This window comes from Elephas maximus, chromosome 13, assembly GCF_024166365.1.
Source record: "Elephas maximus indicus isolate mEleMax1 chromosome 13, mEleMax1 primary haplotype, whole genome shotgun sequence".
Classification (NCBI taxonomy): Eukaryota; Metazoa; Chordata; class Mammalia; order Proboscidea; family Elephantidae; genus Elephas; species Elephas maximus.
The window spans coordinates 53,561,127-53,585,429 of record NC_064831.1 but is presented as its reverse complement, the minus strand read 5'-3'; the positions used below and the strand labels follow the sequence as shown (position 1 = coordinate 53,585,429).

The 24,303-nt window shown below is 46.7% G+C and overlaps 1 protein-coding gene across 2 annotated transcripts in view; it reads left to right on the top strand.

The window, feature by feature from the left end:
- CA12 (carbonic anhydrase 12) overlaps positions 1-24,303 on the top strand; it is a 63,741-nt gene that overhangs the window by 26,645 nt on the left and 12,793 nt on the right. For both annotated transcript variants that reach the window (XM_049905988.1, XM_049905987.1), the window contains exons 3-8: positions 14,125-14,304; positions 16,164-16,306; positions 19,513-19,608; positions 20,465-20,528; positions 21,051-21,208; positions 22,894-23,020. In XM_049905988.1, the coding sequence (XP_049761945.1) occupies positions 14,125-14,304; positions 16,164-16,306; positions 19,513-19,608; positions 20,465-20,528; positions 21,051-21,208; positions 22,894-23,020 (768 nt within the window). The remainder of the gene's footprint in view (positions 1-14,124; positions 14,305-16,163; positions 16,307-19,512; positions 19,609-20,464; positions 20,529-21,050; positions 21,209-22,893; positions 23,021-24,303) is intronic.

Here is a 24,303-nt window from a genome sequence, read left to right as displayed (position 1 = left end):
AAGAAATTGAATCTTAGGTTTTTTCTGAGTGGATGCATCACACATAACTGAACTCTACAAGCTTTCTGCTGCAGCTGGGCCTCTGAGCTGGCTGTTTCTGCTACCTGGAACACCATTCCTCAAATTTTGCATACAGTTGGCTCCATCCCATGCTTTAAGTCTCAACTTTAATGGCACCTCCTCCAGGAAGCCTGCATGCACTACCCAGTTCATAACAGGTCCCTCCATTTCTCTCTGTCACAGCCCTTGTTTAGCTCCTTCATTGCACGTGTCCCAGACTGTAATTATTTAATCTGTACATTGGTTTTCTTGCTTGTTTATCTATTATCAGGTTCTTCACTAGAGTGTAAGCTGCACGAGGACAAGGACCAGAGCTGTTGTGTTCCCCAGTGTGTCTTCAGCACCTAGGACAGTGCCAGGCACAGTCGCTTGTTTGTTAAATAAATGAATTAACTTCAGAACTAAGTAGCACTCCAAAGACAGTATTTAGCGACTTTCTCCTTCATTCAACATTTAACTGCTCATTTCTTATTGCAAATATAACCTGTTTTATTAAATTTATTCAAATCTGATACACGATCTGTGATCATGTTCACGTACATATGCACTCCGGACTAGGTACATTTATATTATGGTCCTATCCCCTTACAGTGTGCCTGCAGATGCAAGCAGTTAAGCTCTTTCTTTCTTTTTTTCTTTTCAATTGTGCTTTAAGTGAAAGTTTACAAATCAAGTCAGTCTCTCATACAAAACTTTATATACACCTTGCTATATACTCCTAGTTGCTCTCCCCCAAATGAGACAGCACACTTCTCTCCACTCTCTATTTTCGTGTCCATTTCGCCAGCTTCTGACCTGCCCCCCCACCCGTGCCCTCTCATCTCTTCTCCAGACAGGAGCTGTCCACATAGTCTCATGTGTCTACTTGATCCAAGAAGCTCACTCCTCCAGCATCATTTTTTATCCCATAGTTCAGTCCAATCCCTGTCTGAGGAGTTGGCTTTGGGAATGGTTCCTGTCTTGGGCTAACAGAAGGTCTGGGGACCACAACCTCCAGGATCGTTCTAGTCTCAGTCAGACCGTTAAGCCTGGTCCTTTTACATGAATCTGGGGTCTGCAACCCACTGCTCTCCTGCTCCCTCAGGGGTTCTCTGTTTTGTTCCCTGTCAGGGCAGTCATTGGTTGTAGCTGGGCACCATCTAGTTCTTCTGGTCTTAGGCTGATGTAGTCTCTGGTTTAGGTGGCCCTTTCTGTCTCTTGGGATCATACTTAACTTGTATCTTAGGTGTTCTTCATTCTCCTTTAAAGCAGTTAAGCTCTTGGCTGCTAACCTAAAGGTAGGCTGCTGGAACCCACCCAGTGGCTCCTCGGAGAAAGGCCTGGCCATCTGCTTCCATAAAGATTACAGCCAAGAAAACCCTATGAAGCAGTTTTGCTCTGTAACACACGGGGTCATTGTGAGTCAAGGGCTGACTGGATAGCAGCTAACAGCAACAACTACATCCCTTTGTAAAACAAACTTGGGAGATTGACCAAAAGCATTCATTGTGCTGGTGTTTTAACTATTGGTAGTAAAAAAGGCATGTCAACATCTAGAATGTAAACCTTGCCACTGCAGCTTTATCTGTTGGGGCGAGCTTTGAGCTGACTGCTTTGGAAGCCCATAGCCCATGGCCCATGACCACTTCCCAGGCAGCCATTTGCCCTGAGCATTCACACAGACACTGGGGTCCCCCTCAGAGAGGAGCGTCAAACCTTGGCTACAAGTGAGGATCAGGATCAGGAAGCATGTGGGCAAAGCCTTCCTTCTTCAGTGCAGGACAGCTCTCAGCTCCTCTTGGCTAGGCAAGCAAGCAGGCCCTTCTCTGCCATGCACACTCCCTGAGGACAGACCTCCTCTCAGCCCTGGCTTCTGCCCTGCTTGGACAAGTGTTACAAAGATCTGTAGCTCTGCTGACAAGTGTCTGGAGGCACCCCACTCCACCAGGAAGCTCCCTGCCCAAAGGCGCTCAGCTCGATTGCTCTGAGGGTCAGCATGCCCACTGTAGCTGCCTCGATCCGTGGGCTAGGAAGCCCACCACACCATCAAGGTCAGTCTCCTGGTTCTTTTCTGCCACTGGACTGTGCCATGCTTGCTGCCACTTCTCACTGTCTCATGCCTTTTCTGGTGTTACATCTCTCTCTCTGGCTCCTAGGTCTAGGAGGTTCTCAGCACAGGGACCCTGGATCCAAAGGAATTGCTCCACTCCTGGCTCTTCTTGATGGTAGTGAGGTCCTTTTTTTCTGCTTCTGGGATTGGCTCCCTTTAAGCCTCACAGGATGGCAAAACTGACTAACCCCATGAACTTTATTTGTGTTATTAGCCGGCTGTCCAATCCCCTTGGGGGCCATAAGCACCTTGTTTGTGTAGTTCGATCCAATCATTTTCTGGGGGTCACAAGGCTATGCATGGCTAGAAGGGCCATATTAAATAATTCCCTACACCTCAACCACCAAGAAATGTCACTGGGCAGCGCGTAGGTCTGAGGGACTAGTTGTTTTTTGGTCCAGACTCCTTCAGATCCAATCCAAGTCGCAAACAATATTTTCATTAAAATTTTTATTAGTATTGAGCACATAGGAAAAACAGTGAGAAAGAGAAATGAGTGAGAAAGCAATCGAACTACATAAATTCTTGTCTTCCAAGGAGATCTATATGCTTTTATTATTATAATATATGGCATAATGTATATGTGCCAGACTTATAAATATAAGAAATTACTCAGCCCATAAAATTTTTTAGTTACCCCTATGCCATGTGTGCAGATTATAAAATAAATAAAATTATCCTTCATTAACTTGCATAAATTGTTATTTGCCCAAGGCAAGAATGAGTTTGTACACATATATGTACAAAGTAAATACACCTGTTTTGGAGAGAGAGATGAAAGGGGAACCCATAAATAAAAAGAAACTTAAAAAAAAAAAAAAAGTTTTTTTTTTTTAAGAGACATATCAACTAGTCACAGTCCATAGGCCTTATTTAGATCTTGATTCAAACAAACAAACTGTTAAAATAAATGTATGAGACAATCAGGGAAATTTGAACACTGACTGGATACTTGTTAACATTATAGAAATATTATTAAAATTTTTGAGATATGAAAATGATATTGTGGCAATTTTTCAAGAGTTCTTATCTTTAGCGATACATAAACATGAATAGATTTTCTTCAGTCTAACCCAGGGGATGGGGAATGGGTGTGGGTCAGGGTACGGATGAAACGGCCATGACTCAAGTGGTCAGGAAGGGGGGTATACATGAGGCCCCTTTTACTGTACTAAACTTTTGTACATGCTTTGAAATTTTCTGTAATTAAATTGAAAAGCAAGATGCAAAGTATCTTAAGAAAATAGCCAAGTATAAGTTAATTAAAAATATATGTATCACATCACCTTTTTCAGGCTCACTGGCGTACTTTGGCTTGCACAGCCCAGAAGGCGAGAAATTTAGACTGCTCGTCTTCCCACAGCTAATGCTTCTCCCTGCTCACCTCTGTAGTCTTGCTGGGTTCCAGAACTTCTGGCTGAGCCTTTTCACCCTGTGGATCTCATTTCCAGGCAGGTTGCAGTGTTCCGATCTGCCCCTTCTTCAGCCCAGGGTCACCGTCCACCTCTGGGGATTGGATCCTCTTCCCACTGTCTTCTCAGCTCCAGGATTCCTTAATGATCTCCTCTTTTTCCTGTATCCAGCCCTCCTTCTCTACTGCCCTTTTCCTTCTGGAAAGAAGTCTGCTAAGTCTCCACTGAAAAACAAAAGCCTTCTCATTACCCTCACCTCCCTGTAACTCCACGCACACATTCTCTCATCCCCTTAAGGCTAAGTTTCTGAAATGAGCTTAAGAAACCCTCTAACTCAATTTGTTGAGTGTTTACTAAGTGCCACCACGTGTTCAGACATGGAGGGGGTGAAAATTTCTAGTTTTCATTCCAGTTTTCAAAAATCTTCCTAACGTGTAAACATAGTTCTAGTCTAGAGATAGTGTGGTAATAGTCACAGGTGAGACAGTTAAATGACAATTCAGGTCACAGCCTGAGCAGGCTGGCCAGGAAGTTCAGGGCAGGAAGAGAGTGCTGTGGGCTGGAGTAGCTTTGACAGGACTTGAGCTGGACTTTGAGAGGGGGACAAGATTTGGAAAGGCAAGGAGGAAGAAAGTAGATACGCTAAGCCAAATCTTTAGCAGAAGGACACTTGTGAGGTTTGGTGAGCAGAGCTTGTTCTGAGGATGGGGGAAGCTGGCCTAGCCCTAAAGGTAGACAGGGGTGGTGGTGGAAGGCCCTGGGTGGTACAAACAGTTAACACACTCAGATGCCAACCAAAAGGTTGGAGGTTCGAGTCTACCCAGAAGTACCTTGAAAGAAAGGCCTGGCCATCTACTTCCAAAAAATCAGCCATTGAAAACCCTGTGGAGCACAGTTCTACTCTGACACACATGGGTTCACTGTGAGTCGGAATCTCCTCAACAGTAGCTGGTTTAGGAAGCAGTGTGAGCACCTTGGAAGGCCTTGACAAGCTGAGGCATTCTGGGGCCCTGAGAAGGGCTACAGTCTTTTCTGGATTTGTTGGGGAAGTGGGTGTATAATAGAGAAAGGGAGTGTGGGGAGAAGGTGGCACCACAGAAGCAGAGCGTCAGCAGGACTAATCTGAGTACAATAGGAACGTGAGACTGGCAGTGTGACAAGGAGAAGCTGCAGGCCAGTATGCCAGCGGGGAGCCTTTGCGTGTGACTGGGACAGCCTGACCCAGGGTGGCGGTAGTGGTGAGGGAAACTTAAGACTCCATGACTGACAGGCGAAGGACGGATGAGCCAGCCGTGGCTCTGAGATTTTCAGCCTGGGAGGATGTGGGGCCACTTAGCGGAGGGCTATCTAGGGAGCGGCAGATACGGCAGGTGCCTTGGGTGCCATGTGTGCCCTGGGCGCCACTTGAGGTGGACGCCAATGAGCGGTTTCTATTGGCCATCACAATTTCCATCACCAGCTGTGAGAGATCAGTCAGCAATTTCACACTAATTGCCCCAAGCGCTATTTCCTGTTGCTAGGACCCTGGCGGTTGGTCTCTGATGAGGCAGTCCACCACCAGATTGAAATCTAGGTCACAAGACATCAACTAATTGCAATATGTCGACCTTATTTGGATCCTGAATATTACAAATAGAGTGGTAAAAAATTACGAGGTAATTGGGGAAATTTGAACTCTGGCTGGATTTGCTAATATTCAAGAATTGTTAGCTTTCTTAGGTGTGCTAATGAGCTTGTAGGAGCCAAGGTGTTGCAATGGTTAAGCCCTCAGCTGCTAACGGAAATGTTGGTGGTTGGAACCCCCCCGGCAGCTCCGCAGGAGAAGGACTTGGCTATCTGCTTCTGTAAAAATTACAGCCTAGGAAGTTCTAGGGGGCAGTTCTACTCTGTCACGTGGAGTTGCTATGAGTCAGAATTGACTCGATGGCACCTAACAACAACGACATTGTGGTTTGGTTTGGTTTTAAAAGAGTCTTTATGTTTTAGAAATACAGCCTGAAATATTTACAGATGAAATATATCTGGATGTGTTTCAAAATCATCCAGGGCAGGGGAGCGTGGGCATGGAATAGAAGAGGCAGAATTGACCAAGAATCAAACCTGGGTAACAAGGGCCCAGTCCACTCTTCTCTCTACCTTTGTATACGTTTGATATTTTCCATAAGAATATTCTGCACCTCAGATAATGCAAGTCCTGCACCCTGGGCCTCATCACTCCCACTCAGAAACCACGAGAGCATTTTGAGCTGTCCCCCGTTGTTAATGTCTTGTTATATTTCAAAACAGAAATTTCGTCCACTTTTTGCCTGGAGCAGAAAAACTCATGACCTGAAAAGAAATATGCCTTGATTTTTTTTTTTTAAGAAACTGTGGATACACATGATCTTGATCATGATTGTGGGCAGAAATCCAGTCAACTAAAGAGGCAGAGTCAGAACTTCGAAAAGTTGAATTTTCACGGTGGCTGGAAATAAGTGTTTCTTTTAGAAGAGTCAGCTCTGACTGCAGCCTGCTGGCAGTGGAGCACTTGGCTTGAGTGGGAAAACTGAGAGTGAGTTGAGAAAACACAGACCAGCTGCAGCTGCCCGCACAAGGGACAGTGTTGCTGTGGGTACCAAGTGATGTGGGCCCAGGCAGAAGATAGGGCAGCAGAAAGGAGCTGGCCCTCGCCACCCCTGGTATTGACTGTCCTGGTGCCCATGCCAAGAAGCCCTGGTAACGCAGTGGTTAAAGTCCTCAGCTGCTAACCAAAAGGTCTGTGGTTCAAACCCACCAGCCGCTCGGTGGAAGAAAGATGTGGCAATCTGCTTCTGTAAACATTACAGCCTTGGTAACCCTATGGGGTAATTCTGCTCTGTCCTATAGGGTTGATGAGTTGGAATCGACTCGATGGCAGTGGAGATGGGTGGGTGTTCACGCCCATGGCACCTCCATCTCTCATTTACAAACCACAAAGACAAGAGGCTGCTCAGACCATGTCCCCAGCTGTGCAAAAGGAGGGCTCTGGCCATCACATCCTGGAGAAGGGTCCTGTGAACTTCTGGGAAGCCACATACCCAGCAGGCCATCTCTCGGGCTACAGGACAGAAACCAGTTTCTTTTTCAATGAGTGGTCCCAAGAGAACGAATCCTCACACAGGTAGACTAGAAAGCTGTTGTTCTGTGCTATCAGATCTTCCAACTCATAAAAACCAAAAAACCCGTTGCTGTTGAGTGAATTCTGACTCATAGCAACCCTAAAGGTTTCCAAAAGGAGCTCCTGGTGGATTTGAACTGCCAACCTTTTGGTTAGCAGCCATAGCTCTTAAACACTGTGCCACCAGGGTCTCCCATTCCAACTCATAGTGGCCCTATATGACAGAGTAGAACTGCCCCATAGGGTTTCCTAAGCTGAAATCTTTACGGGAGCAGATCACCATGTCTTTTCTCCCAAGGAGTGGCTAGTGGGTTCAAATCGCCAACATTTTGGTTAGCAGCTGAGTGCTTAACCATTGCTCCACCAGTGGTCCTTAAACTAGAAAGCTGGGGGCTAAATTTTGAAACTTAGCAAGTGATCTCATTTTCCTCCTCTTCGAGGGAAAGGAAGTATGGGAGGAATAGGGAGGAATAAACCAAAAAAAATCAAACCCGTTGCCGTTGAGTCGATTCTGACTCATATGGACCCTATAGGACAGAGTAGAACTGCCCCATAGGATTTCCAAGGAGTGCCTGGTAAATTTGAACTGCCAACCTTTTGGTCAGCAGCTGAGATCTTAACCATTACGCCACCAGGGATAGTGTTAATATGGGTGCAGGCTCCCCTGGAGAAGAGCAAGCACGAGATGGGCATGAGGCCCTGTTCGGGAAGCAGGCAAGGGCTGGCTCCGCCCAGGCATTGTGGGAAATGCCAGGATGAGTGAGACAGGCCTCACCCTCAGGGGAGCGTAGGAGGGGGAGACAAGTGCACACAAGAGCTCCAGGATAAATACCGAAACGGAAGGGCATGGAGGTCCTGTGACCCAGGCAAAGTAACCCTGAGTAAACTGAAGCCCTGGTGGGCAGTGCTTAAGAGCTCAGGCTGCTTAACCAAAATGTTGGCAGTCAGAATCCACCAGCCACTCCTTGGAAACCCTATGGGGCAGTTCTGCCCTGTCCTGTAGGGTCAGAATCAGTTCGACGGTAATGGGTTAACTTTGGGCAGATCACATAATCTTAATGTGTCTTCTATAAAACGAGGTGATTTTTTTTGATAGTCAAGAAATAGTATTAGAGTGTAAGTTTAATTTACATTTCTCTATTATACATGATGATAATCTTTTTTCTATGTTAAGAGCTGTTTGTAATTTTTTTATTGTTGTAAAATAAATACATACAGCACATTTGCCAATTCAACATTTTTTACACGTACAATTCAGTGACACGAATTCCATTAACCACGTTGTGTCACCATCACTGGTACCTGTTGCCAAGTTTTCCATCACCCTGAACAGATAGCGCTTCCTGAATCATGACTCCCCCTGTGAAACGGGGTGATTCTTGCCTGGCTTGCCCCCTAGAGTTGTAAGGATGGAAACTATTAAAATAATAATGATAATGATGATAATTGAAAAGCAGGAGGAGGCAGAGGAGGGGAAAAGGCTTTGTAGACCCTGCTGCTCAGGGATCCCTGGTGGCCTATGACTGATGCTCAAGGACAAGTGGCCCTGTGGATGGCAGCCAAGACTGGGTGGCAGGCTCTTGATGCAGAGAGCGATGGCTGCCCGCTGTGCTGCCAGCCCCAGGAGCAGCAGCACCCTGTACCCTCGTGATTCTTGCCTGGCTTGCCCCCTAGAGTTGTAAGGATGGAAACTATTAAAATAATAATGATAATGATGATAATTGAAAAGCAGGAGGAGGCAGAGGAGGGGAAAAGGCTTTGTAGACCCTGCTGCTCAGGGATCCCTGGTGGCCTATGACTGATGCTCAAGGACAAGTGGCCCTGTGGATGGCAGCCAAGACTGGGTGGCAGGCTCTTGATGCAGAGAGCGATGGCTGCCCGCTGTGCTGCCAGCCCCAGGAGCAGCAGCACCCTGTACCCTCGTTCTCATAGCTGGCTCCACTGGGCACCTCGTCACATGTCCAGGAACTGCGCTGGCGTGAGTAACCTCTCCAACTCGTTCAAAATTGCCTAGTGTAGAGGGTGAAGGTGCTAAGTCCTAGTCATCTTGATGGAGCTCAGAGCTTGAGAGCCAGAAGGGACCTTCAGAACATAATGTCCAACCCTCCCTGTTGTACAAAGGAAAACAGAGACTCTGGCAGGGAACGTGACCCGTTCGAAGACACACACTTGAAGCAGTGGGGGAGGGAGACGTTTCAGCTGGTTCTCTGCACTGTCCCAGCCCCTTCTAGCTGCTTCTCTTTCCAAGGAGGGTCTGCCAACAGCAACTCTACTCCCTTAGTGCCCTTAGTCTTTCATGTTCCAAAATACCCAATTTGGCCCCTACCAGTTGCCATTGAGTGGATTCTGACTCATGGTGACCCCGTATGTGTCACTGTAGAACTGTGCTCCGTAGGGTTTTCAGTAGCTGATTTTTTCAGGAGTAGCCCGCCAGGCCTTTCTTCCAAGGCACCTCTGGGTAGACTCAAACCTAACCATTTGCACCACCCAGGGACTCCAATCTGGCCCAACCTTCCAATAAAGAGTTTTTAGGTTTTTTTTTTTTTAAATAATTTTTCCTCATGACCATTTCCCAAGCTCTCTGTTCTTTACAGTTTTTAATTCTTTGGGAAATGTTTACCAAGTGTCTATTATGTGTGTGATCTTACTCATGACATGGGGTCACAGAGATGAAAATGAGACATCCCAGTGGCGCAGTGTTTAAGAGATACTGCTGCTAACCAAAAGGTTGGCAGTTCAAATCCACTAGCCGTTCCTTGGAAACCACATGGGACAATTCTGCTCTGTTCTGTAGGGTCATTATGAGTCAGAATCGACTCAACAGCAATGGATTTTTGGTTTTTGGCCTTCCAGGAGCTCTCAGTTATCCCTAACACACCCTCTTGGCGAAATCTTTGGAACCTCAGCTCTGAGGAAAGGAAGCCTTTCGTTTAGCCCTGTCCCCTTAGTCATGTGTGTAAGGGGAAATCGTCTCATCGTTATGAGTCTACTTCCTGAGCGTTTCCATTCATGTCAGCCTGGCAGCTACACCACCCTGGCTGGGGCCCAAGTGCCATTTGAGAGCAGCCTCACTCCGGGAAGTCTTGCTGCCGTGCAGCTGTGCCTCTTTCTGACCCTCAGGATTTACATGATACATCACTCTTGCTTCATCTCTTGTCCCGGGTGTCCCTGGAGAATTCGGTTTTGCCCTCAGCTGACTAACCATCTTAGCCCAGTTAACCCCTGGAGTGCCTACTTGGGCGTGCTTCAACCCTCTTCTCTGCCAGTCGCCACCTTGGTGTGGCTGAGCTGCCGTGAATTCAGAGCCTAAGGCCTTGGAAATGAAAACAGTATAGCTCAGTAGATACTCTGACTGACGTATCCAGTGAAAGGTTGGACTGGAGATTCTGAAATAATTTTCAAGCTCTAACATTTCCAAAAAGGCATGTCCAAAGTTTGACAGTCTGATAAATTATAGGTTTCCAGTGTGACAGGGCCTAGAAGATCTAAGCCTGAGACCTACTCCTCTTAGCATTTTAAATGAACATAGGTACCAAGTGGAGTCCCTGAGTGCTGTACACGGTTAATGCACTCAGTGGCTAACTAAAAGGCTGGCTGCTCAAGTCCACCCAGAGGCACCTTGGAAGAAAGGCCTGGTGATCCACTTCCAAAAAATCAGCCATTGAAAATCCTATGCAGAACTAGATGGTACCCGGTTACCACCAGTGACTGCCCTGACAGGAAACACAACAGAGAATCCCTGATGGAGCAGGAGACAAGTGGGATGCAGACTTCAAATTCTAGTAAAAAGGCCAGACTTAATGATCTGATTGAGACTGGAGGGACCCCAGAGGTCGTGGTCCCCAGACTCTCTGTTAGCTCAAAACTAAAACCATGCCCAAAGCCAACTCTTCAGACAAAGATTAGCCTGGACTATACGACATAAAACGATAGTGGTGAGGAGTGTGCTTCTTAGCTCAAGCAGACACACGAGAATATGTGGGCAACTCTTGACTGGAGGTGAGCTGAGAAGGCAGAGGGTAACAGGAGCTGATTGAATGGACAAAGGAAATACAGTGTAGAGAGAGGAGTGTGCTGTCACATTGTAGGGAGAGCAACTAGGGTCACATAACTATGTGTGTTTAAGTTTTTGTATGAGAACATGGCTTACTTGTAAACTTTCATGTAAAGCAGAATAAAAAAACAAAAAAAGAAAGAAAACCCTATGCAACAGAGTTCTGCCCTAACACACATGGACTGCCATTAGCTGGACAATTCCTACTGGACAGCAGCTGATGGTGACTGTCACACTCTTAGGTGAGTGTCCCTAGTCAGAAGATACAGTGGAGGAGGTGGTCATCCTGAGGGGCCAGATAGACATGTTTACACTCTTGTGAAACAGTGCTGTGGTCTGTGAAAGAGTTCTATGGAAGAAGTGATGTTCCTTCCCCTTTGCTCTAGTTAACCCCCTTCCTTGTGCCAAAATACTGATGAATGGCCCCACATACCAAAGCTTGGTTGCCAACTCCATGGCACCATGGGCACAGGACACCATCATTCTACCCAGTCGTGACAAGCCAGTGACAGGCAGTCACCGGGTTATGAACGGGTTATGTTCCTAAATCTGTCTTTAACTCGAATTTGTAGGTGAAGTTGGAACAAGTACATATAGTTCTTATTTAGGGTCAGTCAGTCAAATGTCTGTCTTAGTATATTGCATATATTTTACCTTTATATAATGTTTTCTTGAGTGTCACGAAGTAGTGTGTGCATTCGTTATTGTGGACCATTGTATGTATTTAACTCAGATTTTTAATATAATGTAGTATATAATATAATGTAATAGGCTTTATGGCAGTCCCTTCTTAAGTACAAATTGTCCATAAGTTCGGTGTTCGTAACCCGGGAACTGCCTGTATTTGCTTTTCTGGGGAAACCTCAGCCTGAAAACCCACTGAAGTACTTTGGGAGGTAATCTTTTTAAAATAGCTTTACATACTTCAGGAAACCCTGGTGGCTTAGTGGTTAAGTGCTACGGCTGCTAACCAAGAGGTTGGCGGTTCGAATCCGCCAGGCAGTCCTTGGAAACTCTATTGGGCAGTTCTACTCTGTCCTATAGGGTCGCTATAGGGTCCCTATGAGTCGGAATCGACTTGACAGCAGTGGGTTTGGTTTTGATTTTTAGTTAACATTCTTCAAAGACTTTTCCCTGTGAGAGTAGAAAAGTTTATCTGAATGTGGGGGTTGTTTATTTACATCTCAGAGGATTTTCTTTGTGTAAAGCCTGTTCCTCCTCACTGATGGTTTGTGGATTATGGTGTAATAATTAGTTTATAGAATTGTTACACTCTTCCCCAGCCTAAACCCTTGCACTTAGCTCTGTGATTCCAGGCCTGTAATTACCTGACGTTTTCTAGCCTCCGCATTAGGTTAGGTTCCATACTTGCTTATATGTAGGTATCAAGAGTCAATGTCCTCTAGGCTATGGGGACCACAGTCTCAGGGAACATCTAGCCCAATTAGCATAACACAGTTTATGAAGAAAATGTTCTATATTCTACTTTGGTGAGTAGCATCTGGGGTCTTAAAAGCCTGTGAGTGGCCATCTAAGATACTCCGCTGGTCTCACCCCTTCAGGAGCAAGGGAGAATAAAGAAAACTAAAGACACAAGGGAAAGATTAGTCCAGAGGACTAATGGACCACAACTACCACAGCCTCTACCAGACTGAGTCCAGTACAACTAGATGGTGCCCAGCTACCACCACTGACTGCTCTGACAGGGATCACAATAGGGGGTCCCAGACAGAGCAGAAGAAAAATGTAGAACAAAATTCTAACTCACAAAAAAAGAACAGACTTACTGGCCTGACAGAGACTGGAGAAACCCTGGGAGTATGGCCCCCAGGCACCCTTTTAGATCGGTAATGAAGTCACTCCTGAGGTTCACCCTCATCCAAAGGTTAGACAGGCCCATAAAACAAAACAAGACCAAAGAGGAACACCAGCCCAGAGGCAAGGACTAGAAGGCGGGAGGGGACAGGAAAGCTAGTAATAGGGAGCCCGAGGTCAAGAAAGGAGAGTGTTGACATGTCGTGTTGTTAACATGTCGTTAACCAATGTCATAAAACAATATGTGTACTGTTTAATGAGAATCTAGTTTGTTCTGTAAACCTTCATCTGAAGTACAAAAAAAAAAAAAAAAAAAAACCCTCAATGTCCTCTAAATTTTCCTTTCAAGAAGATCACACCTGTAAATCCAGCAGCCTCAAAATCCTACCTAGAGCTGTGGTCCAACCTGGGGCAACCTAGTGGATCCAAGAAATTCTTCACTAGAATGCAAGCTTGAGTGGGTAGGGGCCCTATTGTTGTGTTCACCATGGTGGCCCCAAGGCCCCCAGCAATTCCTAGCTCAGAGTAGGTGATCAATAAATAGGTACCAAATTGCTGAAAGTTAACAAGTCTTCCTGTGAAGAGGTTGTGTGTTTTGTCAAAAAATGAACGATGTACAAAATAAAGCAGAATTTGGGGGGCTCTAGTCTTTGGCATGGGACTGCTCTAGTCCTCTCCCACATCACTTTAAGAGCAGGTGGTCTTGAAGTGGAAACCCTGGGGACATAGTGGTTAAGTGCTATGTCTGCTGACCAAGAGGTTGGCAGTTAGAATCCGCCAGGCGCTTCTTGGAAACTGTGGGGCAGTTCTACCTTGTCCTATAGGGTTGCTATGAGTCAGAATTGACTCGACAGCAGTGAGTTTGGTTTTGGTTTTGGTTGGTCTTGAAGGGTTCGCTGGCCTTATTTTGTAGGCTGAGATCTCTGGACTTTGAAGCATTTATCTCTGGAGGAAAGGAGTCATTGTACTGAAAACAGGGGGTGTTTTAGTTCCTTAGTGCTGCTATAACAGAAATACCACAAGGGGTGGCTTTAACAAACAAGTTTATTCTCTCACAGTTTATGAGGCTAGAGGTCTAAATTCAGGGCACCAGCTCCAGGGGAAAGCTTTCTCTCTCTGTTGGCTCTGGGGGAAGGTTCTTGTCATCAATCTTCCCCTAGTCTAGGAACTTCTCAGAGCAGGGACCCGAGGTCTAAAGGATGCGCTCTGCTCCTGGCTTTTCTATCTTGGTTGTAGGAGGTCCCTCTCCTCTCTGCTCGCTTCTCTCTTTTATAATTCAAAAGAGATTGACTCAATATACAACCTAATCCTGTAGATTGTCTCCTGCCTTATTAACATAACAGCCTCTAATCCTGCCTTGTTAACATCATGGAGGCTAGGATTTACAGCACATAGGATAATCAGATCACAAAATGGCGGACAACAACACAATACTGGGAATCATGGCCTAGCCAAGTTGATACACATTTTTGGGGACACAATTCAATCTGTAACAGAGGGTGAGGAAAAAATCCTGTACGGAAAACTGACAATCTTGGGTTTGAATCTCTCCTTCCAGGACCCGATGGAGAGAGGAGCTGGTTCAAGAAATACCCATCCTGTGGGGGCCTGCTGCAGTCCCCCATCGACCTGAACAGCGACATCCTCCAGTATGACGCCAGCCTTGTGCCTCTCGAGTTCCAAGGCTACAATGTATCTGCCAACGAGCAGTTTATCCTGACCAATAATGGCCATTCAGGTGAGTAGAGACCTCAAGGGCTTGAGGGACATGTCTGAGCTTCCCTTGACTTCCTGCCCTGTTCTCTTCCATTTAGCAGGGAAGGGTGCAGGGAGGTCCCTGAAGGATGCCTGGGTGTCTCTCACCAAGGGATGCTGGAGGTCCTGGACCTGGGTGTTTATTTCTAGGGCCAACGTAACAAAATATTATAAACTTGGTGGCTTCTAAGAACAGAAATTTATTCTCTCACAGTTCTGGAGGTTGGGAGTCTGAGATCAGGGTGTCAGCAGTGTTGATTTCTTCTGAGGCTTTGAGGGAGAATCTGTTCTCCTAGCTCCTGGTGGCTCTGGGCATTCTTTGGTTTGCAGCTGCAGTGTCACATGGTGTCCTTCCTCTGTCTCCCTGTCTCTGTGTATCTTCTCCTCTTTAATGAGGATACCAGTCATATAGGATTAGGACCCACCCTACTCCAATAAGGAAACCCTGGTTGCATAGTGGTTAAGAACTATGGCTGCTAGCCAAAACCGTATGGGGCAGTTTTACTCTGTCCTATACAGTTGCTATGAGTCGGAATTGACTTGACAGCAACGGTTTTGGTTTTTTTTTTTCTACTCCAGTAAAGGAGCCCTGGTGGCACAGTGGTTCAGTGCTCAGCTGCTAACTGAAAGGTCGCCAGTTGGAACCCACCAGCTGCTCCATGGGAAAAAGATGTGGCAGTCTGCTTCCATAAAGATCACAGCCTTGGAAACCCTATGGGGCAGTTCTACTCTGTCCTATAGGGTTGATATAAGCTGGAATCAACTCCGTGGCAGTGGGTTTGGTTTTGGTTTTTTTCTACTCCAATATGACCTCATGTTAACCTAACTGATAACATCGTCAAAGATTCTATTTCTAAACAGGGTCACATTCACAGGTTACAGGGGACTAGGACTTCAGCCTATCTTTTTGAGGGACACAGTTCAATCCATAGCATCTCAGGAGGTTCTACCAGGATAGCACCTCTCAAAAAAAGCTCATCTCTTGGGATGGGGGAGGGGATAGGCCTGAGTACCTTGGCCCATTGGCTGTACTGCTGGTGTGAACTCTGGGACATCAGGAATTACTCACGGGGCCACGCAGTTTAGTGGGGAGCACCCAGGCTTTGGAGTCAAACAAACCTGGATTTGAATCCCAGCTTGACTACTTATGAGTCATGAAACTCTGGGGAAAGAACTTTAACCTCACTGAGCTTTCATTTGGAAAATGGGTATACTGATAGCTCTCTCCCTGGGTTGCTGTGAAGACTAGAGAATTTGTATGTCCAGACCTAGCTTGTAGTAGGTGCTTCATAAATGGCAATTATTACTGTTGCTGTTAGGCAATTCTAAAGCATGGAAGGTACCTCATTAAGGTCCTAGCTTTATAGCCAGTGTCTAATACATGAGTTGGTAGCCCTGGGGGCAGCACAGTGCTTAAGAACCAGGCTGCTAACCAAAAGGTCAACAGTTCAAATCCACCAGCTGCTCCTTGGAAACCCTATGGGGCAGTTCTGCTCTGTTCTATAGGGTTGCTATGAGTCAGAATTGACTCGACAGCAATGGGAAAAAAACAGATGGATTATGTAAATTAGCGTCTCACCCACGGGTCTAGTATCAGTGTTTTTGCATCACTTTCCAAGGGGAATTAAGAAGGTGCTGGTACCACCAGAGTTGCTTTGGGAAAACAGGGACATTCGCAAGGAAAGAGCCCAGGTTTCTGACCTGCAGGCTGCATCTCTGCAGTCTCCACCTCGCTGCATCCACGTGTACCCCTCTGAGCCTGGGCAGGTGTTGCATACCTGGCTGCTCTCTAGCAGCACTCAGCTGCCTGTGGCTCTAAGGCTGCCTCTCTCCTCCCCACAGTGAAGCTGAGCCTGACCCCAGACATGTACATCCAGGGCCTCCAGTCCCGCTACAGCGCCACGCAGCTGCACCTGCACTGGGGAAACCGGAACAACCCCCACGGCTCAGAGCATACCATCGGCGGGAGGCACTCTGCTGCTGAGGTGAGGGGAGCCAGGCTGGCAGAAGCTGTGGTCACTGGGGATGGGTGGGCTGGGACCCCTTCATGTGGTCTGTGTGCAAATATGATCAGAGCACAAGATGGGGGCTTCCTGCATGCTCTGCACACCCACCCCAGGCCTGTCAGCGGCACAGGAAGCTACAGCCTCTTTGGCCACCCTGCAGGCCATCTGTGGTGTCTTGGTCCCTTCAGCTTTTGAACATGCTGAGCTTGACACTGTGACCTTAGGTGAGTGATGCTACTCAGGAGGCAGTGCTCCCAGGGTGGTCCAATGGGACCCGCATGCTCCTTTTCTATTTGCACTGACTGAGATCTCATCAGCTGGTCTGGCTGACACATCCCACTGCTGAGTCACACTGGGTTAATTGCTCCCCCAAACTTCTCAGTCTTCTTCCTAGGTCATGCTGTTTCCATGTATCTTTCTCATCCCATCTTTCCTTTCCTGGGCCATGGGTTGAGCTTTGGGACATGGGGACCCAGGTCCAGAGCCGCTCTTCTCCCTGGCCACAAATTAAGTGATGACTGGCATTATAATGTGCACAGCATGAAGGTGACCACAGACTTGCAGAGGGATAGCTCGGGATGTCAGCACAGCATCCTGTTGGTCACCCTGAGGTGCTAATCCAAAATGCCAAGAGAACATGGCAGGAGGGGGAGATTGTTCCTGTACCACAGTGTGCAGTTTGCAGAGTGAGCTTGGGGCTATGGTTTTGAACATTGATAGAGCAGTACGAGGAGGTAGAAGTCCTCAGGTAGTGCAAACAGTTAAGTGCTCATCTGCTAACTGAAAGGTTTGAGTCCCAAGGTACCTCAGAAGAAAGGCCTGGTGATCTCCTTCCATAAAATCAGCCATTGAAAAACCCTATGGAGCACAGTCCTAATATGAAACACATGGGGTCACCATGAGTCAGCGTCGACTCAGTGGCAACTGGTTATTGCTTTTTTTTTTTTTTCTGCAAGGGATAAATGCTACTGCTCAGCCCAGGAAGCCCGCAGTGAATAATAACCTGTCCATTCTCTGTTCCTAACCACTGAACTGCTTGCTACCTCAGCTAATTGTAGGTCTAGTGTCAAGAATGGAGGGGACATAGTTCTGTCCCAGATCAGATGGCACTCCTGGAGGTTCACACAGTTCAGCTCAGGCCCCTCTCTGAACCTTGCAGGACTGCAATTTCTTTTAGGCAATTGCAATGTGAAGCCTTCACCTTCCCCATGAGAAATAAAGAAGGGGTTACAGTGTAGGCTGGAAGGGTTTGTCATTTTGAAATATTTATTTTTTTTATAGTTACTGCAATTTCTGCCAGTAAGCCATGTTCCCAGACTCTTGGTCTGGTGAAGATGGACCATAAATGCCAATAAAAGAGAGTCCTATCAGGTGACCCTAAAATGGCAGCTTTCCTATGCAGGGTCCTTGGAAGAGTAATAGTTCTTCTGGATTTAGTTTCTATTAGAGTCTTTCTCACTTTGCGGGATTCCAACCCATGTCACAAAACAATGTGTGTATACATTTTGGAATGAGAAACTAATTTGCGCTGTAAACTTTCACCTAAAACATAATAAACAAACAAACAAAAAAGACTCTTTCTGAATGATCCCCTCTGTAGGGAATTCCCTATGCCCGTATTAGCCTTTACTGCCTCACGATCTAATCTGAACACGAGAAGAAAAATGCCAAGACAGACCACAAGCTCAGAGATCAGCCATAGACGGAATCAAGGACCTAGGTGCTTGGGGTTTGAGCCAAATAGAATTCTATTCCAGGCCAAGATGGTGTGGGGCAGTGTGGCAGGATAGGTCCTTTGGAGGGAAAGTCGGTGAAGTGGAAACCCCTAAGAAATCCTTAATAGAGGACCACATTAAAAAAAAAAAAATGAAATATACCCCCAGAGTATGGCCCCTGGACAGCTCAGTAATGAAGTCACTCCTGAGATTCACCCTTCAGCCAAAGATTAGACAGGCCCATAAAACAAAACGAGACTAAAGGGGCACACCAGCCCAACAGAAGGACTAGAAGGCAGGAGGGGACAGGAAAGCTGGTAATAGGGAACCCAGGGTTGAGAAGGAGAGAGTATTGACATGTCATGGGGTTGGCAACCAATGTCACAAAACAATATGTGTACTAATTGTTTAATGAGAAGCTAGTTTGCTCTGTAAACCTTCATCTGAAGTATAATAATAATTAAAAAAAGGATGAAATAATTTGAGCTGATTTTTAAAAATCAGAAAGGGCCACTTGAAAAGGTCAAAATGGGGAACTTGAAACTGTATTCAATAAAATACACTTGAATTCTATTTACAGCCACATAACATGGAAAAGAGGTGACTGAAGTGAAATGAAAGAAACAGATATAAAGTCTCAGTATTTGTCATAGTCCCAAGAGGCAGAGAATCTACAAAAATGCATTAATTGTCTAGATATATAGCAGGGCTTTGAACTGGTCTTTCTGGTTGACCACCTGCTGAGAATTTGAAATTTCCACCCCCAGATATACTGAATCTGAATCTACATTCTAAAGATCCTGATTCAGTACATCTGAGTGGAAAGGCAAATTCTCAGCAGGGGATTGAACTGGGAAGAACCAGTTTGAAGCTCTGATTTCAACTCATGGCAATCTCATGTGTTGCAAAGTAGAACTGCACTCCACTTGAAAAATCAGAAGGAGGAGAAATACGCCAAAGCTTATTCATGGCCAGTATAAGAACCCCCTCATTCATTGATTGGGTCATTCATTCATTATCTATTGTGCATCCGCTATGTTCCAGGCACCGTATCAGACACTGAGGGTACAATGAGTGAATAAGATAGACACAGTCTGCCCAGGTGGAGTTTACAGCCTAGCAAGGCCCGTGGGGGAAACCCTGGTGGTGTAGTGGTTAAGTGCTATGACAGCTAACCAAAAGGTCAGCAGTTCGAATCCACCAGGCACTCCTTGGAAACTCTATGGGGCAGTTCTACTCTGTCCTATAGGGTTACTATGAGTTGGAATCGACTCAACAGCAATGTGTTTGGTTTGGTTTTTTAAGGCCTGTGGGAAAAGGGGAAAGTAGGGTGTGTGAGAGGAGGCTCAGAGAGGCCTAGTCTAGCCTAGGGGGGCTCTGCCCTTCGGTTTGGAGACTCGAGTCTCCTACACAAGTGAAAGGTTCCCATGAGTCGCTCATCCCTTGATGGAGACTTCTCTCCCTCTGCAGCTGCACGTCGTCCATTATAACTCGGATCTGTATCCCGACGCCAGGACTGCCAGCAACAAATCAGAAGGCCTTGCCGTCCTAGCTATTCTCATCGAGGTAAGAGCTGTTTACAGGGTTTTTAGGTGAAATTTGGAGCAGGAAGGAGATAGGGGTACGGCATTGTGTTCCACGCACACCTGTTGGCTGGGTATATGTGGCCCTGGTAAGCTGCTCCTGTTTGGCCGTGTCTTGCCTCCAGAACAGGGGATCTTCCCCTCTAGGGCTGCTTCTCTCTTGGCCTGGAGGCAGTGCTTTCTGTGGCAGAACAGCAGGCAAGGGCATGTCCTTGGTGACACTGGAAGTATGAATCCCGGTCTCAGCTCTCTGGCATAAGGAACGGAATCACCCAGTTGGAGAGCCTGGTAGGGGAAGGTGGTTGTTCAGTGCTGCCCCCACCAGATGCCTGAACCCCTGATACAACTCCCAGTATCCACACTCCGTCCTATGTATGGACCCTGAAATAAATTCTTTCCTTAATCCTGTACCCAGGAAATGGAAATATCTCCTGATTCACTTGCATTTTTTTCCCTAATAAGACAATATGTACTTCCTTTCCCAACACACTTCCTGTCTGACTTAGCTTGCATGAACTCAGAACTCCCTTAAACTCTGGCTTAGATGAACATGTTAGTCGTGGCCTTCAGGCTCACAGCCACATAATCAGGTGCACAGCTAGTACCCTGGGACTCTGAAGCCTTGGTGCCATCAGCTAAAAAAGGACGTCCTAACTCCCTAATAGCCTAGTGAGCCTTCATAATTGTCCTGGTGCAGTGGATTTTCCAGGGGGGACCTCCATAGCAGGAGCTATGTACCCCCAGCTAAGCCTGCCACTAGCATTTGCCAATCCACGTTCAGCCTGTGGAATTCTGTGCCAGCCCAACAGTTCAATCCACCTTCCTGGTCTCTGTTGTAGAGGGGCTCCTTCAATCCATCATATGACAAGATCTTCAGTCACCTTCAAGATGTAAAGTACAAAGGTGAGTGGTCCTCGGATGCTTATTCACTCTCTGTTGGAGAAGGGTGTAGTCACCCCTATGTCTGTCAGTGGAGGCTTGTGTATTGCTATGATGCTGAACATGTTTCAGTAGAGCTGCCAGACTAAGATAGACTGGGAAGAAAGACCTGGTGATCTACTTTGGAAAAATCACCCAGTGAAAACCCTATGCATCACAACTGTCCAGTCCACAACTGATCATGGGGATGGTGCAGGTCCAGGCAGTGTTTGGTTCTCTTGTGCATGGGGTCATCGTGAGCTGGGGGCCAACTCCATAGCACTAACAACAACTACATGTGACCTTAGGAAGAACAACTGCAGGGCAGGTGCCTCTGTGTTCACCAGGCGTAGGGCAGCAGGTTGTTGAACAGTGTCGTGACCAGGTCCTTGGGCTGAAAGGTCCAGAACGGGGCTAGTTCAGGTTTTAAGGCTCAGTCATATGCTCAGCTGCCCTCTGCCCTATGGAGTGAGGCTGACACCATTACCCCCCGACGTGTCTCCCCAGGCCAAGAAGTGCCCATTCCAGGTTTCAACGTTGAGGAGCTGCTTCCTGAGAGGCCTGAGGAGTACTACCGCTACAGGGGGTCCCTCACCACACCTCCTTGCCACCCCACTGTGCTCTGGACTGTTTTCCGAAACCCTGTGCATATTTCTCAGGAACAGGTAACTGCCATGCCTGTCTAAGTCAGAGCCCACTCTGTACCTTGGACCCCACCACTGATCTCCTCACTTAGAGTCTTGTGGCAGCTGTTTAAAATCTCCCCAAATATCGAAAGTGTCCTGGTAAGCCGGAGTTCCCAGGTGGTGAACATGGTTAACGCACTTGGCTGCTAACCGAGAGGTTGAAGGTTTCAGTCCACCTAGAAGTGCCTCAGAAGAAAGGCCTGGCAAACTACTTCCAAAAAATCAGCCATTGAAAACCCTATGGAGCACAGTTCTACTCTGACACACATGGGGTCTCCATGAATTAGAATCCACTCAACAGCAATAGTTCTTGGGTGCTGCAGCCTGCTTGCGGAAGTCGCACGCTGAGCTTCAAAAGTGGAGCTATCAAGTCAAGCTAAGAGAATGAATACTTGTGAAAAAAGAGTTGTGAAGTTGTATTTCCTAGTAGAGCCCTTAGTGGTTGGATGGTATTCACTTCCCAGGTGGGAGAGAGCATGGTTTCTTTACACGGGCAAATTAAAGACAGGATTGGGTTAAGTCATTTCACAGATGGGGAGGCTGGGATTCTAGGGATGAGTAAATCAGGGTCCCTGCCCTCAAAAGAAACTCACAGGGTTTAAGGCAAAGCTGGGGGATAAAATCCTTAGCAATCATTTCTAACCTTCTCATTTTATTGAGGGTTAGAGAGTTCAAGAAACTTTGGAATCACTCGCTGGTTAGTGACAAAGCTGAGACCCAAAGCCAGGTCTTCTGAGTACCAGGTCACTGCTCAACCCTCTACCCCACAGTTGAAATCCACAGAGAAGAAAAATGGCTGTAGTTGGAGACAGGGCCAGGGCAGTGCTGCACACAGGCTCATGGTCTCCCACCTTCCTGCGGCTGCCTGAATCCAGGACAGCCTCAGTGTCTCTCCCTCCTTCTGACTATGCGTTTCTGATGTCAGTAACCCAGATAAATGGCAGGGGTCGGCGGACAGGAATAAAGGCGTGATGAATCAGAGATGAAATGTGCGGGGAAGCAGTAACATCCTAACCCAGAAACTGCCTCGGAAGCAGATTATATAACCTATGTGGGTGTATGAAAATTACGTGGAGCCAGGCATCAGACAAGGAGCCCTGGTGGCACAGTGGTTAAAGCGACCAACTGCTAACTGAAAGGTCGAGGGTTTAAAATCAGCAGCTCCAAGGGCGAAAGACGTGGAGTTTGCATCTGAAGAGATTTACAGCCTTGGAAACCCTATGGGGTCTCTATGAGTTAGAATCGACAGTGGGTTTGGTTTGGTTTTTAGGCGTCAGATGACCTGTGAAACTCTTGCCTCCCTCCTTTTATTCCTTTCGATGTGACCGTCAGAACAAGCCCGGAGGCTCCCTCTAATTTAAAGCCTAGTTATGATTCAGGCTCATGAGAGGAGAGGCTGAGGAGCCCCCAACCCCCTAGGTAATCAGGAACCAACAGCATTGGCCTTCCCTGAGCCTTGGGAGGTGGAGGCAGACCCAGCAGTGCCCATACCCCCGGGATGTGCACAGCAGTTCTCTGCCTTTCCCGCTGCTTTCTAACATGCCACCACCGAGCACCACAGGGGCTGGTTCCGGGCTCTTCTTTCAGGTGGGAAGCGTAAGGGCTGGCAGCTCTTTTCCTGTCGTCACTGGGCCTTCAGGGTATGTTTCTGCTCTTTTCCTCAGCTGCTGGCTTTGGAGACAGCTCTGTACTGCACAGGTGTGGATGACCCTTCCCCCAAAGAATTGGTCGACAACTTCCGGCAGGTCCAGAAGTTTGACGAGAGGCTGGTGTACGTCTCCTTCCGACAAGGTGAGGAGATACAGTGTTTTGGGGGGAACATGGTGCCAAGATGTCCATTTTGTATGACTCTGGGGCCTTGCCCTCTGTCTCTGCCATCTGTGCTGCTAGGAGGTTAGTTAAGGGACCATTGTGACATCTTGTGGAAGGGAAAGGTGATCAAGGTCCCTGTGGACTAAGTGATAACATAGCTCTGAGGTAGGACAGCGAAGGTATATTTCTGGTCTTGCCAGCTGAAGACAAGCTGCTTCTGGTGGTCCTTAAAACAGGTATGGAGAAAAAGACATTGGCCAGATCAATGGGTGCACACCAGGTACTAGGAGATGTATTAATTTGCTCAAGCAATGAAACCACATCTGGAACAGCAGCTGCAATTGGAGTCTCTACCTGGTTAAGTTTACCAGAATTCACTGTCATTCTCCACGATCTGTCTGTTTTTTGCACAGGCCAAATATGCAAGTTGAATGAGGATGTGGTGGGAATCACCACCCCTGCATCTTTCAGCCCTTTGTATCACTTGTGGACTAAACTGGACCAGGTGTTCATATTTAGAGAACTCATTAACCCACCTGTCAGAGAATCGAGTCTTCGCTTCTCACCTGGTGCACCTCTCTTGTTGCTCCTTTCTTAGAGTGTGAGATTATAACTATCACCTACTAAGCTTAGTTGAACGTTGTGTTTCAAGGTCCTTGCAAGAAAGCTCTGGAAACTTGACCTTCTGGACTGACTACACATGTGGTCAGAATTACATCCTTCTCTTTCAGGTACTGAATTAAGACCTGCCTGAGAATCTGTGGTTTGTGTTCCCTTCTCCTGTTACCATTAGTTAAACTTTTCCTCAGTTTCTCTGCCTGAAAACTGAACCTGTGAACAATGGCCCTTCCTAAAAATTGAGAATGTATATGCTGATGACTACCAGTTTCCTTTCTAGGAAGTGCCTAGAAGCACAGAATTACCTCCTTTGTGATCTATTCTAGATATAGCTTCTTCTTTTCCAGTTCTTTTAAATGGAGTATATAGTATTCAAGGGTTAAATTGAAGCACTTCAACTTTTAAATAATATTTAATAATATTAAAAACCTAAAAACTCTGCCTAGTGATATATAGATCAGGTAGAATTCTGCTTGTGGTGCAAGGACTCTATTATCAGCTGTTTTCTGACCTGGTCTACACAAGGCCATGTCAGGGGGAGAAGGGCAATACTCTCCCTATAGTCCATAGAGGGGCCCTGGTGGCGCAGTGGTTAAACATTTGGCAGCGAACCAAAAGGTCAGCAGTTCAAGACTAAACCAAAA